This window comes from Cololabis saira, chromosome 17 (assembly GCF_033807715.1).
Source record: "Cololabis saira isolate AMF1-May2022 chromosome 17, fColSai1.1, whole genome shotgun sequence".
Taxonomy (NCBI): domain Eukaryota; kingdom Metazoa; phylum Chordata; class Actinopteri; order Beloniformes; family Belonidae; genus Cololabis; species Cololabis saira.
The window spans coordinates 40,175,859-40,194,678 of record NC_084603.1 but is presented as its reverse complement, the minus strand read 5'-3'; the positions used below and the strand labels follow the sequence as shown (position 1 = coordinate 40,194,678).

The 18,820-nt window shown below is 42.4% G+C and overlaps 1 protein-coding gene across 6 annotated transcripts in view; it reads left to right on the top strand.

Moving 5' to 3' along the window:
* Window positions 1–18,820, top strand: part of ltbp1 (latent transforming growth factor beta binding protein 1) — a 226,200-nt gene that overhangs the window by 180,807 nt on the left and 26,573 nt on the right. For all 6 annotated transcript variants that reach the window (XM_061745319.1, XM_061745317.1, XM_061745314.1 and 3 more), the window contains 4 exons: window positions 5,396–5,518; window positions 6,947–7,069; window positions 9,088–9,216; window positions 15,486–15,614. In XM_061745319.1, the coding sequence (XP_061601303.1) occupies window positions 5,396–5,518; window positions 6,947–7,069; window positions 9,088–9,216; window positions 15,486–15,614 (504 nt within the window). The remainder of the gene's footprint in view (window positions 1–5,395; window positions 5,519–6,946; window positions 7,070–9,087; window positions 9,217–15,485; window positions 15,615–18,820) is intronic.

Here is an 18,820-nt window from a genome sequence, read left to right as displayed (position 1 = left end):
TGTTATGGGGGGTTGGATAAGAGATGGGGCCGAGGAAGGCGTTGAGTTGAGGGAGGTGTGGTTATCAGCAAGTGTGTGTGTAGCGGTAAGTCCGTGAACTTCGCTCAGAGTTGCTCCTCAGCCAATGCCCTTGATGTTATCAGACGGCTCGGTCAGTTCTGCAAACAGTCCACAGATGTTCCTGAGAGGGGAGGGTTAGTGGGGGCAGAGTCACCTTGTTTACATTCCACCAGGAAGATTGTGACCAGAGCGATCGGCCAAAACTGCCCTGTCAAGGCCAGATTATAGAATCAACAATTATATTCCAAAAACAGACAGACTCAGTAATTTTCTGTCCACCTTTAGTCTCTGGTTCATCAATGGCGACTCCAATCAGACGAATTTGTGATCAATTCCCGCCAAGCCGAGCATCCAACTTCTCCAAGGTGTTATCCATCTTGCCAATGAGCTCAAAGACTGCCGCCAGCCTGCGATTCTGTTTGAGAATCGCATCCAGCTTACGGCTTTGCTCCCCCAACGTTAAAGTCTGAGTGTTGATCGCCTTGCTTGTCCCTTCAGCCACGTCCGGCAGCTCTGAAAGAATCAAAACAGCTGTCGACGACTGTCGGCGTTTGTCGTACACCAGGAATCCCCCTCCTCCTATCAAGAGAAATCCTGCTATCATAAATCCAATTATGAAGGCATCTTCAACGTCCTCGACAGACAGAATCACCAAACACAAAGGTTTCCAGTATTTGTAGGAATCCATTGTGTATCCAGCAAAAAATGTCCCATCGGGGCAAGAAGGCTCCCTTACTCCCTGACTTCTTGTCGCAAAAGTTTGGTCAATTGTGCTGAGAGACCAATTAATCAATTCCATGATTGTAGAGTTTCGGAGGAGTGAAAAGGAGAGACTCTGAAGACGAGACAGGACAAAAGCAGTAGCAGGGCAGATAGATAAGGGAGAGGAGCAGAAAAAGCGTCCGCCTTCATCGAGAGCCGGAAGGCTTGCAATATTTTAGTTGATTTGTAATGAATCCAGAATGTATGACATTTTTGTTTTTTTAATTGCATTACAGAAAATAAAGAACTTTATCCCAATATTCTAATTTTCTGAGACAGTCCTGTAAGGGGGTGATTGCTTATTCATTGTTTCAAAACAATAGGACGTTTTTATGTTCATTTAAAAGTCCTAAGTGATCCAGAAAGGCCTTAACATGAAGAACTGTTTTACTCTGTGAAGTTTTATGAATAACACACTCATTGGACAGTCCCATCGCTACTCTGGGTTTGAACGTCCTATTCTTCAGAGTTCAACTATCAGGACGCCAGCACGTGGATGCTGCCGCACATTTTCCAGTCAGACTAACATTAGACCCTAAACCAGCTGAATTTCAGTGACACCTGTAGCCTTCCCCCCTCCTGTGGACCTTGCAGACCTCGCTGGGTCATTAATGCCAGGCACTGTGTCATTACGCGGTTTCCTGCCGCCGGAGCGCAGCCCTCTCCACCCACCGAAATGATCCTTAATTAGGGCTGTGGGGTGGAGCAGAGCTGATGGTGGCTTCCCCACAGCACCAGAGAAATGTCCTCCTCTCAGCTGCCGAGGACCGGGGATCACATCAGGGCTTTTATATCTGGGGTTTATACGCAACCAAAGTATCCGTTAACAAAAATAATACAGAAACGCACTCAGAAGCTAAAGCTCTCAGACGGACGGTAAATCCAAAAGGAGAACCATTATCCTGCGGTCCAATGTCGTTCACGCAACTTTATTTAAACACCAGCCCAGAATATTACCCTTTGCTCCACCTGGCTGTGCCGCTGCTGTTACCGTAGGTGCCGCTTCGCTTTTACACTTCCTGCAGTCACAGTGGCATTTGTGCCGCTGACGAAGACAGATTCCAGCCCGTTGGACAGATTCCAGCCCGTCAGACAGATTCCAGGCTGTTGGACAGATTCCAGGCTGTCGGACAGATTCCAGGCCGTTGGACAGATTTCAGCCCGTTGGACAGATTCCAACCCATTGGACAGATTCCAGCCCATTGGACAGATTCCAGCCCATCGGACAGATTCCAGGCCGTCAGACAGATTCCAACCCATTGGACAGATTCCAACCCATTGGACAGATTCCAGGCCGTTGGACAAATTCCAACCCCTTGGACAGATTCCAACCCATTGGACAGATTCCAGGCCGTTGGACAGATTCCAGGCTGTCAGACAGATTCCAGGCCATTGGACAGATTCCAGGCCGTTGGACAGATTCCAGGCCGTCAGACAGATTCGAACCCATTGGACAGATTCCAACCCATTGGACAGATTCCAGCCCATCGGACAGATTCCAGGCCGTTGGACAGATTCCAGGCCGTTGGACAGATTCCAGGCCATTGGACAGATTCCAGGCCGTTGGGCAGATTCCAGTCCGTTGGACAGATTCCAGGCTGTCAGACAGATTCCAGGCCATTGGACAGATTCCAACCCATTGGACAGATTTCCAGGCCGTTCGGCAGATTCCAGTCCGTCGGACAGATTCCAGGCTGTCAGACAGATTCCAGGCCATTGGACAGATTCCAGACCGTTGGACAGATTCCAGGCTGTCCAGCAGAAGTGTCCTGCTGCATTTGGTGTACGATCCAGGTCAGGAGTTTTTCCAAAGACTTGAAGACGTTGATGTGTACGACTGAGCCAGTGTTGCCTTAGTCGTCCTGTCTGGGGTTCTAGAAGTCTGGAAAACTTCCTGTCAGTGTCTGGAACCTTTCCAAAAACTTTCCATGGGAAGTTAAGATGGGGAATCTTGGAAACTTTCCATGGGAATGACTGGGAATACACCGGGATGTATGGGAAGTGTGATGAAGTGTATCATGCACAAACTTAGATATGAATCTTGTGTTCGGTCATAAGAACACGACACAGATTTAAGTGTAAAAGTAAAAGTGTGGCGAGCCCCCGGCTCTTCCTGGGTGGAGACGTTCCCACACATCTGCTTACCAAGAAAACATTCAGTCCCAGTTTCCTCCAGTTTCTTAATTTGTCTCTAAACAGTTGCTGCGTGGGCGTGCATGTGATGTTTAAAGACAAACTTTGCATTAAATTAAGCAGTCTTTACAACTCAAGATATCAAAACGAGATTCATAGTGATTCTTGCTGATTCTTCAGTAAGATATTGTATGTTTTTTTCTCATCAGCTCTCACTTCATTTCTTAATATCCGTCTTGTTTTGCATTTCAGTCCTGCAACAAGTTCCAACCTAAGACAAATCAATAAATGAGGAAGACTCAGAGTATTCTGGGAACTTCGGGGCATGTCTTAGGAAAAGAGTTTTCACTGCTGCCTTCAGGATTTCGTTATTCCCAACCTGTGTGTAAGGGCAATCGCTTTTCCAAGTCTTTTATCCCCTCTGCTGTTCGGCTATTACATTTAAATGTATCCTTATGAATTTGTTTGGAATGTGTATTTAGGTACTGTGTACGTTCTAGGAATGATATCATCCAGTGTTTGTATACAGGACTGTCTCAGAAAATTTGAATATTGTGATAAAATTCTTTATTTTCTGTAATGCAATTACAAAAACAAATGTCATACATTCTGGATTCATTACAAATCAACTGAAATATTGCAAGCCTTTTATTATTTTAATATTGCTGATCATGGCTTACAGTTTAAGATTAAGATTCCTAGAATATTCTAATTTTTTGAGATAGGATATTTGAGTTTTCTTAAGCTGTAAGCCATGATCAGCAATATTAAAATAATAAAAGGCTTGCAATATTTCAGTTGATTTGTAATGAATCCAGAATGTATGACATTTTTGCATTACAGAAAATAAAGGACTTCATCACAATATTCTAATTTTCAGAGACAGTCCTGTAGACTGTTTTTTAATTTATTGGTATCAGCACTTTTTAATGCAACAAATTGCAGATTTTTGCACACAGCTGCCAACTTTCTCTCTGTGTTTCTATTGAATGTGTTATGTGTTTGTTATGTGTGTGATTGTGCGCGAGCTGCAAAATCAAATTGCCCTTCAAGGGTTTCATAAAGTTGTCTTGAATCTTGAATAAACATGCAGAATACCGTACTAAAGCCGTACGACAGCGAACAACACATACCATGTGCCCACCTCTGGTCTTCCAGCAGCTGTGTGAGGTTAGCCGCGAGGTTCTGCCTGCTCAGACGCCACGCTGAGGACGCCAAGCCGCCGTGCGGTGGCAGAGAGCTGCAGCCAGAGGAAACAATTAGGCAGCCCAGTCCTTTATAGAAGCTGATAAGCCACTTAACAGATGTTTGCATGAAAGCAGTAAGGAAACACCACTTCTCCTCAACTGTGCTTTAAGAGTGTTCACATTCGTCACGCCTGTCGTAGACGGAAATCCACAGGGACTAAATCTAAACATTTAATTAGGTTCAAGTGAGGTTGCAGCCAAGTATTCGGTGCAGCAGCTGCTGTGCTGCCGTCCTGGCCGGTTGGACAAGCCCTGACTTTTATAGCTCGTCGTGTGTTGTCTGAAAACAAGAAGGAGCTGGAGGAAAGAGCGTCTCTACAGGCATCTGTACAACGCATCAAAATTAACCATACAAGTCCTACCAAAACATCACATGTTACTGGTTCCACACATCTGGCTGCAGCGGCGCTTGTGCTTATAAATGTTTTACTCCTAGATACCAGGGAGAGTGTGGCCCGGATTGAAAAATCCTTGTAGCACCCTATAATGTAATCATTTCCTATAATGTAATCATTTCCTGAAAATGTAATAACGCCTGAAAATGTAATAACATTTGCACTTAACTCAATCAAAAATGTAATAAAATTCAATAATGTAATAACTTCACCAATAATGTAATAAAATATCCTGACTGATATTGTAATAACATTTTTACCGATAATGTAATACCTTATTACATTAAGTAAGAATTTATTACATTTTCAGGTGAGTCTTTTTTTTTTTTTTTTTCAAAACTGACAATGTAATACTTGACAAATATTCAATTTTCAGTCCAGAGTTCTACATTTTGTGTTTTAAGTATCTAAGAATGTTTTATACGCTGGATTTGAAACACCAGAATGACTATTGGGTTAAATTGCAGACTTTGAGTAACATGTAATAAATTCCCAATAACATAATAAGGTATTACATTATCGGTAAAAATGTTATTATGATATCCGTCAGGATATTTTATTACATTATTGGTGAATTTATTACATTATTGGGTTTTATTACATTTTCGATTGAGTTAAGTGCAAACTTTATTACATTTTCACGCGTTATTACATTTTCAGGAAATTATTACATTATAGGAAATTATTACATTATAGGAAATTATTACATTGTAGGGTGCTACAATCCTTTTACACATGTCTACAGTGGACAGAAGGGTGGCATTAATGATATTTTTCACGTTGTTGGTGTCATTTCAGATGTGGATGAGTGCCAGGACGACCAGATCTGCGTCCGAGGTCACTGCCAGAACACCGAGGGCTCGTTTATCTGTCATTGTGTGCCCGGCTTCACCCTGGCACCGACAGGGGACCAGTGTGTCGGTGAGATCTGGATTACTACATAGATATGTGTTTATTGTCCCCGTGGGGAGATTTGTTTGCAGCAAAAGACACACATGGCAATTTGACAACATAGCATAAAAACAGGGACACAGAACAGTAACACAGACACGGAGCATCCACTTGTACATGGTATTACCAGCCAGCTGGGGGGCTATTACCTAGAAATATTTAAAAGTTTAATGGCTTGGGGTATAAAGGACTTGTTTGGCATGTTTTTAGTGAACTGGGGGGGGGGGATAACGCTGAGCTGATAGCAACAGTTTAAAACTGGAAGTAAGTGGGAGCCTCTCATCAGCCACAACACTGCAAAACCTCAAAATCTTAACAAGAATATTTGTCTTATTTCTAGTTAAAATGTCCCATTTTTAGTCAAAAAATCTCAATACACTTAAAACAAGAGTCATCACCAGAAAAATAACTTATTTGACAATTTTCACCTGTTTCAAGTAAATTTTCACTTGAAATAAGTAGAAAAATCTGTCAGTGGGACAAGATTTATCTTCTTATTACAAGCAAAAAATCTTGTTCCACTGGCAGATTTTTCTACTTATTTTAAGTGAAAATCTACTTGAAACAGGTGAAAATTGTTGTTTTTTCCAGTGATGAGTCTTGTTTTAAGTGTAATGAGATTTTTTTTGACTAAAAATGAGACATTTTAACTAGAAATAAGACAAATATTCTTGTTAAGATTTTGAGTTTTTGCAGTGTATCAAACTTTACTCTGAGCTCTGAGAGGATGAGTACAGACTCAAGCGCTGGGGTACCTAATGTTGCCCACCTTTTTATTTTTTTTTGGCTTCATTTTTCTTAACTTAATAATGATCCAGTGCAAGAAAAAGCAAACAAGCGTTTTATGTTGATTGCCTGAGGTTGTAGTTGCTTAATATAAAACCTACCGTGATCAGGGTTTTTTATTATGTTTAAAAGAGGGATACACATTTGTGCACAGCTCTATATGTAGCAGGGTGTGAACATCTAATCCTTCATTTCTCCTCCAGTCTAACAGACTAATGGTTCTCCCAGCATGAATCATTATCTGACACGAGCAGAAATCCACGACACAAGTGTCTTTTAAATGTGGTGCTGCTGCACTCTGGAGTCTCCTGTTTGCTGCAGATGTTAAACAGGAAACATGATGTGGAGTTTACGACTCCGGCTCTTTCCTGTCGGAGCACAGGGAGGTTTGAATGAGCAGATACACAGTGGGGGACTGGCTAGTGGCCAGTGGCTAGTGGCCAGCGCACAGCGAGCCCACGCACGGCTCCACGTGTCTGTGGGTAGACGCATCAGACATTCATCAGTCCAGCTGTGCTCTCCTCAACTTATTAGTCAGCATGACGACATTTTGTGGAGATTCTCCTCATCTTTATTACCCAGATTTGTAACTGCTTGCGTGTTTGTTTCCAGATGTGGATGAGTGTGAGGAGGCCGGGCCGTGCGGGGATGCAGGCGAGTGTGTGAACAGCCTGGGCTCCTACACCTGCGTGTGTCCCGAGGGCTACCGGCAGAGCGGGGACACCAGCTGCACAGGTGGGGACGGAACCACATCACATCACACTTTATCTGTTTAGCACAGAGGTTTTCAACTGGTTGTTGAAAACTGGTGATCAATCAATCAATCAATCAATCAAATTTTATTTGTATAGCACCTTTCATCCAGGTACATGAAATACAAAGTGCTTTGACATTTTGACTGAAAAATAAGCATAATAAAAACAAAAAAATAAAAACTGGGAGACCAATGCACACTGACATACAATATAGTTAATTAAAATGAAATAATGATAAAAGTTCAAGGATTAAGGCTAACAAATAATCAGTCCACAACAATACAATATAATAATAAAAACATTACAAGAAATAGATAAATAAATAAAACAAATACATTAAAAAATGTTAAACAGAATAAAACTATAACATTTGATGCTACATAAAAGCCAGACCAAAGAGATGAGGTCCCCAGGTAATACTAGTGTGGTAGGAGCAGGACAGGACAGCGTCGGCCCTGGACACGAGCAGCACCAACCACCGTCTGCATGAACCAGACTCGTGCTGGGAGGCGGCAGAGCTAACGGCTAAACCACCAGGCTCAGACGCCAAGAATAACTGAAACAGATTTATTTGAATCATGAAAAAAAAGACTCCCTGTTGTCACTTTAAGACGTGTTTCCAGGAAGAATGGGACAAAACAATGGCATTAACACTACGAAGAAGCTTTACTGTCTAGAGATTTTTTGAAAGAGTCAAATGCAAAAAACAGATGTGCAATAAGAAATGAAATAAAACTGACCAGAAAAACCCTGAACTATCTTTACTGCACTGATTGGAACAGAACTGTACTGCTTATGGTGCTTTTCCACTAGAACCTACTCATCTAAACTCATCTCAACTCGGCCTGGTTTGTTTTCCATAACAATTCAGCACCTGGATCAGAAGTAGGAGGTTGGAGAAGCTGCTGTGACGTATTTGATTGTGTATCTAAAGGAAGAAGACAACAACACTAAAGATGTAGAACCTGGAGGAGATGATAGATGTGCTGCTGGATCTGTGGCTTGTGTTTGATATCAAGTTAAAAATGAGAGAGAGAGAAACTTCAAGTGGAAACGCTTTTTTTTTTTTGTTAGTTTGTCTCGGTGCTGCTGAAAAGTCAGCTGGAGCCGTGAGCAGCTATGAAGAGACAGAGCTCCTGGTAGATCTGGTCGTTCCTTATCTCCGTCTAGACCCCTTTTTAATTCTCTCCTCAGCACCAGGTTTATGAACATCTGACCCTCAGAGTTGGATCATGAAACAGACTTTTGTACTGCCATTTGTCACGGTGTGGTTTGTTGAGGACCCAAATGCAGGAGAGCAGGAGTTGGCAAAACCGGATTTATTTGGAGCAAAAACCAAACCAAAGCGCTGCTGAGCAGGAACAAAACAAACAAAAACAGGAATCCACAAACTAGGAGAGGAGACATGGAGGGAGCAAACAGTACGGGCCGACAGGGAGCAGGGAAAGACAAGACCAGATATACACAGGGGGTAACGAGACACAGGTGCAGACGATCAGGGCAGATGGAACACAGGAGGGACAGAATTGAAAACACAAACACTGGGGGAAACGTCAAACCCTGACACCATTGCTGGTAGAATAAAATGAACAAGAATCCGTCAGAGTCTCTTTCTCTGATTTCCTCCTCCTGACTCAGACGTCTGACTCCAACCCCCCGACCAATCGGTGGCCTGTAGTGTGATGATGTCAGATACAGCCGACTCAGCAGCTTTGAACCTCGGCAGAATAGATACAGAAAAGTATCTACTCTGCACGTTAGACCCCTAGTGGGAAAGAACAAAGGCGAGCCGAGTCGGGCTGAGTAAGTACTAGTGGAAAAGCACCATTAGATGTGATGATGTCCACAAACTGCAGACAATCAGCATTTCTGTTCCCGTCCAGCTGTGCCACCCCAGTAACGTGTGATCCCAGTTAGCAGGAAGACGAGTGAAGGACTCAGCTGTTGTGTGTGTTGTGTGTGTTGTGTGTGTGTGTGTGTGTGTGTGTGTTGCTGCAGATGTGGACGAGTGTGAAGAAGACACCGAGCTCTGCTCCCCTCACGGGACGTGTGTGAACGCCCACGGCTCGTACCTGTGTGTGTGTGACGGCGGCTTCACCGCCAGCCTGGACACGCCTTCTTGTGAAGGTAACGTTCACACACACATTCACACACACACATTCACACACACACACTCACACACACGCACACACCACTGGACTCCAGCTGTTTCACTAATATGTGGACACAAAACAGTCACGCAGAAGCTTTTATTCAAATCAGTTTAACTGTAGATTCAAACTACACATTTTTTAGGCCACGTTTACACGTAGCCGGGTATTTACAAAAACTGATATTTTCCCCTCTACGTTTTCAAAAATATCCTCGTTTACACGGACCCGCATGAAAACGCTGTTAACGTCATGCCAGCCAATCAGAATCCTGGAAAAAACATCAACAAATGACACGTGTATTCGCGTAACTTCCAGTTAAGGATGATTTATGGTTCCGCGTTACACCAACGCAGAGCTACAGTGTAGGTTACGCGGCGACGCACACCGTACGGCGCGCATCGCCGCGTACCCTACGCCGTAGGCTCTGCGTCGATTTAACGCGGTACCATAATTCAGGCTTTACTTCCAAGACGGAACCAGAGTCTTTCGTTTGGAGTGACAGAGAAGTGGAGTTACTTTTAAATGTGACTTTAGAATATAAAACAGGTAAAATACAAGAAAATATTGACGTGGCCAAACAAATTGTAAACACAGGTCGCACTCATGACGCTGGTGACGTTTCTGTCGCATAATGTGACGTTCTGAAGCCTAAATCTCCGTTTTCCTCCGTTTTCCTCTGTTTAGACACAAACGTGAAAACGGAGTTTTTGAAAATCTCCACTTGGCTGGAGTTTTCAGAAATGATCGTTTTTGGGGGCTTTGAGCTTCGTTTTCGTGTAAACGAACGGCCAAAACGCATGAAAACACCTCCGTTTTTGCTACGTGTAAACGGGGCCTTTTTTTACAACCTTCAGGCCCTGTTTAAACGTAGCAAAAACAGTGGTGTTTTCATGCGTTTTGGTCGTTCGTTTACACGAAAACGAAGCTCAAAGTCTCCAAAAACCATCATTTCTGAAAACTCCGGCCACACTGCAAAAACTCAAAATCTTAACAAGAATATTTGTCTTATTAGGGCCCGAGCACTGAAAGTGCGAGGACCCTATTGTATCTGTGATGTTTATTATTATTATTATTATTATTCTCGCCGTAAATAAATTGCCTTTTTGGAGGCCTTAAAATGCTCGAAAACTCACCAAATTTTGCACACGCTTCCAGAGTCGCGTAAAATTACGTATTTTATGGGCGACAGGCATGGGTCCACAAGAATGGGCTCTATAGCGCCACCTATTTTATGTTTTTTGACGAGCCCCACAATATGGTTTGACTTACAGCAATGACCTTTATGTGTGTATTATATTAGACAAAGAGCTACAAAAAAGTCTTTTGGACCCATGGTCTAAGTTACACAGGAAGTCCGGCATTTTGAACAGAAAATGTCATTTTTCATGAATTCTGATCATTTCTAGGCCTCGTACTTTAACGAACTCCTCCTAGAGATTTTATCGAATTGGCTCACAACTTGGTTTGTACAATCTAGACACATGGCCGACGCTAAATTGCGAAGCTTTTAAGTTTTCAGCAGAGGGCTTGACCGTAGTGATCCACCGAAGTTTGAGGTCATTTTTAAGGCTCGCCATCAAACATCAATTGGCTGTTATTCAGCAATACATGATTTGATGTGGTCGAAAACGTATGTGCATGATTGTAGGCTGAGCCTGAACCCATCTATGGTGGAATATTCAGGATCGGTTGTAGCGCCACCTGTTGGCACCAGGAATTGTCATGTCTTGTAGTATGCATCTGTGCTCCAAGCGAGATGAGTGTATTGATCTCAAAGCTGGTCACTTTAATAGGTAAGACATTGACGATGACTGACAGAGAAAACTGTACGTTCTTATCGAAGGGCGTCGCCGTTAGAGGGTGTCAAATTTTGGTGTCTCGCCATGAACATAAAAGTTGTTGTAACTTAAACATAATTGGTCAGAATTAACCCAAAATCAATTCATGTAATCAGGCTTCCATTCTGAACAAGTGGATATGACAATCTTGGATTGAACTCCATAGCGCCACCTTTTGGTCAGGTATACATTTTTCATCAAATTATGTGCTGTCATTGCTGTTTCGTTCATCCAATGTTAAAGCAATCAACACATATGATTGTCAGTATGTTCCTTATTGACCGTGTCGCGTATCGTGGTCAGAACTTGAAAGGAATTGGCATTTTTCGTCACTCTGAATTTTTTGGTAAAATAATAATTTAAAATCAGAGGTTTTGTTAAATGTCAATTAAATGTCAGATTTATATACCTTTCAACATGACTAAAAAATCATACACTGGTACCTATAGGTTTTTTTAAAGTTTGTAACTCTATTTTTTTCAAAATATGAACTTATTTTAAAATAAATCAAATTTTTTTTTCTTATGTCCTTTCACCTCCGTAACTCCCTAAATATATTGTTTAATGTGTTGTTTAAAGCTACAGTTAATTCTATGAAATTGTGTCGAACATTATTATTTTTAAATAATATTTATGTTCGATCAGTCTGTCTGACAGGCTGGTCTGATCCTTCTCTGTCAGCAGAGTAGAGGAGAGGGGAGGGGAGGGGCTGCAGCTCCCGCAGGAGGACGGGGGGAGGGGTGGTGGAGGGGTGAAGGGGCTTGGGGGGGGGGCGTTGCGCGCGCAGCTCCCGCGGAGGGAGGGGCTGATGTTCAGCGCGGCCGCCATCTTGGTCGAGGCGCCGCATTGACTGCCTGAGAACGTCGGGCGTGGCCGCCATCTTGGATCGGTATCGCTAGGAGGTGTCTGCATAAGTAAAATAACTATAACTTGCTTAATTTTCAACCGATTTTCACGCGGTTTGCTTTGTTACAAACGGCAGACATGTAGCTATGATACAGGATGCTTGATGTACGTTAAATATGAAAGCTTTCATGCTAAAATACGTTCTGCAGGTAGTCACACTTCAGGTATACACACATAAGCAAGCCTTTTATTATTTTAATATTGCTGATTATGGTTTACAGTTTAAGATTCACAGAATATTCAAATTTTTTGAGATAGGATATTTGAGTTTTCTTAAGCTGTAAACCAGTGGTCGACAACTGGCGGCCTGCAGGCCAAAATTGGCCCGTCTCCAATAATATCTGGCCCGTCAGATGACAATTGAAAATCTGATAAATATATATATATATTTTTTTTTAATTATTTACTATCACAAACACGACAATTTCATAGAGAATTCGAAGCCTTTATTTAGAAAAGATAAAATAAAATAAAAGTAGAATCTTCATGATTCCGGACGCACACAATTGTGTATAGTTCCCTGTCACCTGTAGCATAGGGGGGCCTTAATTAGAGGTGCACACAAATATTCAGGAGTAACGTAGGCACAGACTCCCGACAAAACTCCTGGAGCTGTTCAAATGGTAAGACGTACTTGCTTGCTTTAAAGTGATTTGTTGTGGTTTAAACTGTGAAAAATACAACTGATAACTTACCTTGAGTTTTGCTGTTGGTCTTTTAAATGGTAAAACGTCCATTATATGTGTAAAAATACTAGGAAAATCCGCCTCATTTGCATATCCTCTCACTCGCTTCAGCAGACAGAGCTGCTGCTCCATGTGCACTGACTACTGTGCTACTGTTCATATCATGGGTTTTTCATGGGTTTAATGTCGTTCTGTGTATTTTAAAGAAGGACTGCATTTGTTAGTAGCTTGGCAGAAAATAATATTATTATCACCAAGTTATTTAAGCGGTTATAACGGAGCCACAGAGGAGCGCTAAAGCAGTAATAACACACCAATAACAGTCTGTAGCAAATTCAAGTTACTTTATTTAAACTAATGACTTTCTTAAACTACTTTTTTGTACAAGATATAATAGTATAATAATACTAGTAGCCTATAGATAAAGGGAAAAAAAGTTTTGTTTAGTAGAAAAAAAACATGTTTCGCCTGATTGATGTGATGTTCTACCATTCAGTTGCTCCGAAAAAAATTGGCCCGAGGCCAAACTTACTTGCCGGTGTTGTGCCGGATTCAGCCCCCCTGCCGTGAAATGCCCCCCCTCGTCATACTTTCCCACAATCACAGTCACAGATAACAAAAATCGGGTAAATGGTTATTGATGTCATTAATTAATAGCCTGCTTACTGTGTTGTCTTCCATAATATTTGTAAATATATTCTTTCTTTCTTTCTTTCTTTCTTTCTTTCTTTCTTTCTTTCTTTCTTTCTTTCTTTCTTTCTTTCTTTCTTTCTTTCTTTCTTTCTTTCTTTCTTTCTTTCTTTCTTTCTTTCTTTCTTTCTTTCGACGAAAGGAGGTCCTTTTTGCCCCCCTAAACGGCCCAAAAAGTCACCAAATCTTGCACACAAGCCAGGCATGGCGAAAAATGTGATATTTAATGGTTTGCATTAATGGGCGTGGCCTAATGGCTCAACAGCGCCCCCTAGAAAACTTTGTGCCTCAAGCCCCACGATACGGTTTGACGTACATGCACGAAAATTGGTACACACCTGTATCATGTCGCAACTTAAAGAAAAGTCTCTTGGCGTCATGCCCGAAACCGAACAGGATGTCGGCCATTTTCAATTAATCGTGTCATTTTGGCCTAATTTATGCCATCCCTTCGGCAGTTAATACGGCCCGAACCGTAACGTGCACCCAGGTGTGTTATACATCAAAATGTGCGTCTCCATTTTCCGACACCACGCATTACTTTTCTCTTTCAAAAGCGTTACCGTGGCGACGCTAGACGGCAAAAAGCGCGCCCACCCTTCATCTGATTGGTTCAGACAGAAAAAACTTTGCGCCTCAAGCCCCACAATACAGTTTGACGTACATGCACGAAAATCGGTACACACCTGTATCATGTCGCAACTTAAAGAAAAGTCTATTTGCGCCATGGCCAAAACCAAACAGGAAGTCGGCCATTTTTAATTAATTGTGTAATTTTGGCGCAATTTATGCCATTCCTTCCGCAATTAATACGGCTCGAACCTTAACGTGTACCCAGATGTGTTATACATCAAAATTTGCGTCTCCATCCTGCGACTACGCACATTACTTTTCTCTTTCAAAAGTGTAACCGTGACAACGCAAGATGCCAAAAAGCGCGCCTCCCCTTCATCTGATTGGTCCATATTTGATTGTTCTCCAAAAGCCACCAAATTTTGCATGCAAGCCAGGCCTAGCGATAAATTTGATATTTCATGGTTTGCATTAATGGGCGTGGCCTAATGGCTCAACAGCGCCCCCTAGAAAACTTTTCTCTGCCATAACTTTTGAAAGGTTTGACATAAAGAGTTGTGGGTGGTGTCATGGGACTCAACATTGAGTCCTTGACCAAAATTGGTGACAATTAGCCCAGTCCCTTTTTCTGATTGGTTGTCCCTATTTCATGCTATAACTTTTGAATGGTTTGACATAGGAAGTTGTGGGTGGTGTCATGGGGCTCTGTAATGAGTCCTTGAGCTTCTTTGGCCTTAATTAGCCCCGCCCCTTCTTCTGACTGGTCGTCCCTTTTTTCTGCTATAACTTTTGAATGGTTTGACATAGGAAGTCGTAAGTGTCATTTCTGATATGCTTATGGGGGGCGGTTGACGTGAGTGCGAGGGCCCGTTCATCGCTGCTTGCAGCTTTAATTTCTAGTTAAAATGTTTGAAAATGGTTCCGGTTCTCTCTCGGTCGCCGTATTTCACCGGAAAAGCCGGAAGCTAAACAAAGAATCAACTAGAGACGACGATAACAATAAAATTGTTGTAATTCAGCCACATTGGAGGGTTTTCAAGCATGAATTGCCTTTTCTTTTCTCCGGAAAACAACACAACCCCCTAGTGCTCTGGGGGGGTACTGCACCATGGAAATGGAGTGACGGAGAAGTCCGAAGGGTTCACGACGGCGTCACGGCAACGGCGTCACGGCGACGGCGTAGGCTCTGCGTTGGTTTAACGCAGAACCATAAATCAGGCTTTAGAAGGAGACCTGAGCTCAGTGCAGGAACTCCCGGGGTTGGTAGAGGGAGCAATGCCCAGGACTGACCTAGGGAGGAGCACTGGGGGGGGGGAAATGGGGGAAAAATTGAAGATAAAAATGTATTAAAAAAAACCCTATGCTTTCAGTTTAATCTACCATGTTCAGTTTTCCCCTTTGACATCGTCTCCATACTGTGTTGGGAGGGAAGGGAAGTGTGTCCCTCGGCAGCTGCTTCCATCCAGAGCTTTACAATGGTTGGTCAGCTCCGAGCTGCAGCCGATGTGCAGAATGACGGAGGGCTGTCTATTCTCATCTGTGCTTTCCAGACATCGATGAGTGTGGGCTGAACGAGACGCGCTGTGGACCCCACGGCTTCTGCGAGAACAGGCTGGGCTCGTTCCGGTGCCTGTGCGACCAGGGCTACCAGGAGTCGGAGGACGGCCAGGGCTGCGAGGGTGAGTCTGCGCCGGCCCTTCTACCACACCCACGCTAAAAACCAGGGCTGCACTGCAAAAACTCCAAACTTAACAAGAATATTTGTCTTATTTCTAGTTAAAATGGCTCATTTTTAGTCAAAAGAAATCTCATTACACTTAAAACAAGAATCATCACTGGAAAAAACAAAAATTTTCACCTGTTTCAAGTAGATTTTCACTTGAAATAAGTAAAAAAATCATTGGAACAAGATTTTTTTGCTTGTAATGAGAAGATAAATCTTGTCCCACTGGCAGATTTTTCTACTTATTTCAAGTGAAAATTTACTTGAAACAGGTGAAAATTGTCAAATAACAAGTTTTTTTTCTGGTAATGACTCTTGTTTTAAGTGTAATGAGATTTTTTTGACTAAAAATGAGACATTCTAACTAGAAATAAGACAAATATTCCTGGGAAGATTTTGAATTTGTGCAGTGTATCGGAGAATGTTTGCGAGTACTAGTATATGAGAGCAGTATCGGTATCGGGGCATCCCTAATAATAACTGTAGAAACTGATTCAAGTGGTGGTTGTTGGATTCCTTGAATGACCAACAAGGGAGTTAAAACACTTTGGGATATTTGTTTCTGCAGGATTCAGACACATTAGGACTCTGCTGCTCACACTAAACATGTTCCAAGTAAAGACTGGTATCTTTAGCTTGTATTCCATTGCTGAGGAGTCCCCCGCTGCTGTGAGCTTTGGTCTTAGTTGTTACTCTCAGATCACTTGAAGGTAATAATATGAAGTGTTGCAGATAAAAGTGTCCCAATGGGAAATATATGGGAGTCTTGGTTAATATCGGTGGTTTGCCTCAAGTTTGCTTTGGACTGAGTTTGAACTGATTGGTGCCACTGGTTTCCCTGGTATTAAATCAGCCCCTGCAATTCCCATCTAGTGTAATTTCCTCCAGGAAGGACTGTCTGTTGCCGTCCCCCATCTGAACCCTGACGGACTCCCAAACCCACGCTCCCAGTCCCCGACGCTCAGGGGTGGACTGGCCATCGGGCATACCGGGCATTTGCCCGGTGGGCCGATGGTGATTTTGGGCCGGGCCGGCCCAAAAAAAAAAAAAAAAAAAAAAAAAAAATTTTTTTTTTTTTTTTTTTTTTTTTTTTTGGGCCGGCCCGGCCCAAAATTACCATCGGCCGGCCCGATTTTGGGCCGGCCGATTTTTTTTTTTTTTTTGGCCCGGGCAGGCCCATCGGCCCATTTGATTTTGTTTTTTACCTGACAACAACTGGTACCACTGGCCGATTGGTTATGATGAGTTAGACTGGTTATGGGCTGAAGTCAGGGGGTGACAAGGGGGGGGCCTCGCGCCCCACCCAAGGGGCCTCGGCCCCAAGGGGCCGTTTTTTTTTGTTTTTTTTTTTCAAAAAAATTTTTTTTTTCAAATTTTTTTTCGTTTTTTCCCTTATAAATATCAACAGTCACGTTCCATTACAGACCTAAATGTGTACTAGTCTGTGCATATCAATAAATATATGTGCAATGATGCGCGTGTCTGTTGTTCAGTACAACTGCGTCAGACCAAGCGCAGACACAAGGTACTCTGATCCAGACGGGTGGAGTTGGAACAAACTGTCACACAATGTCGAGAGAACGAGACAGGATCAGGAAATTTCCATCAGGGGATGAAAAAAGAAAAAAAACTAAAGAAAATGGAAGAGTTTAATGCCTCTCTGAAAGGCTCGTTTGATAAATTTGTTACAAAAATCACCGATCCAACCGGGTCTCAAGCAGCCGTGGGGCCCCGCGTCGAGGCAAGCCAAATGATGATGAGGCAGGGGAAGATATCAGTATTTTGCTAATTGGAGAGTTAAAATTGCGCATATAGACACCCGATCCGACCCGAAAAACCCAAAAAATTTCGCGCGCGCTCGCTACGCTCACGCGCGAGGGCCCCCCCTGGCCATTCCGCATAGGGCTTCGCAAATCTCCCAGGTAGCTCTGGCTGGAGTAGTCACAACATTAGAGCGCGTGGCTTATTATTGATATTATTATTTATACTATTTGAAGAATGATGAGTTCATATTCTATATCTTATATATTCTATAAAACTAAATTAGCAACTCAAAATTTAAGTTGCTTTTTTGACAGGGACAGTGGTGTTTGGATTCCTGATTGTCACTAAATTTTAATAATGCTGTGATTAATAGTGGGTGGGTGAAATAATACATCAATCTTTTTGGAGAAATGTTTACCTACAGTGATGCCATCGCAGCAAAGACTTTGTGTATATATACATATATTGGAAGAACCCACTGTTTAGGCAATTCATGGTCATTAGTTAGTAAAAACAGAGGCAGCGCTGCATTCCCCCTGTTTAAAATGGTCAAATATGATGATATCAGCCTGAAAATCACAGGACTTATCTGTGGTGGTGAAAGAAGTCAGCAGTATGAATTTGAAAGATGTGTGAGTACCCCTTCATGATAAACAGAGGGGGAACACATTCTGACAGCAGTATTTCACGCTGTCAGAATGCGTTCCCCCTGTTTAAAATGGGTTAATATATCATTGTAGATATCTGAAATGTTCTTTTTGACTAGGAAGAATTGAATTACAGATATCTGCAACACATATCCAGTCTAGCTATTAAATGTTAAAACGGCTTGCCATACAAGTTTGCTGGTCTACTCAGAAACAGTACTAAGTACATCTATAACGGGACTGGGGGGGATGGTGTAGGTTTAGGTTTATTAGACAAGAACATACACACCAACAAGACAGTGTACAAGCGGTGTCACAAGAATGTTTGTTTTCATTGATAGGCTTCATTTTCTTTCCATCAATACCTGGTGGGCCGGTCTAGGCTCAAAATGCCCGGGCCGATTTTTTGTCCCAGTCCAGCCCTGCCGACGCTGCAGAGATGTGCAGTACCCTGCAAAAACTCACAATCTTACCAGGAATATTCGTCTTATTTCTAGTTAAAATGTCTCATTTTTAGTCAAGAAATCTCATTACACAACAGCCTAATTACTAATACATTGGTATATAACTCTGGGGGTGATATATGACAACATTCCGACTCAAGTATTTACTAGTATAACTTGTGACGATTACTGGAATTGGATTTTTTTTTTTTTTTTTAACTTTTATCAGTATTATTATTATTTTTTTTTTTTTTTTGTTATTCCCAAGGGAAAATTGATGACGATAACTGTCGGGGGAGGGGTGGGGT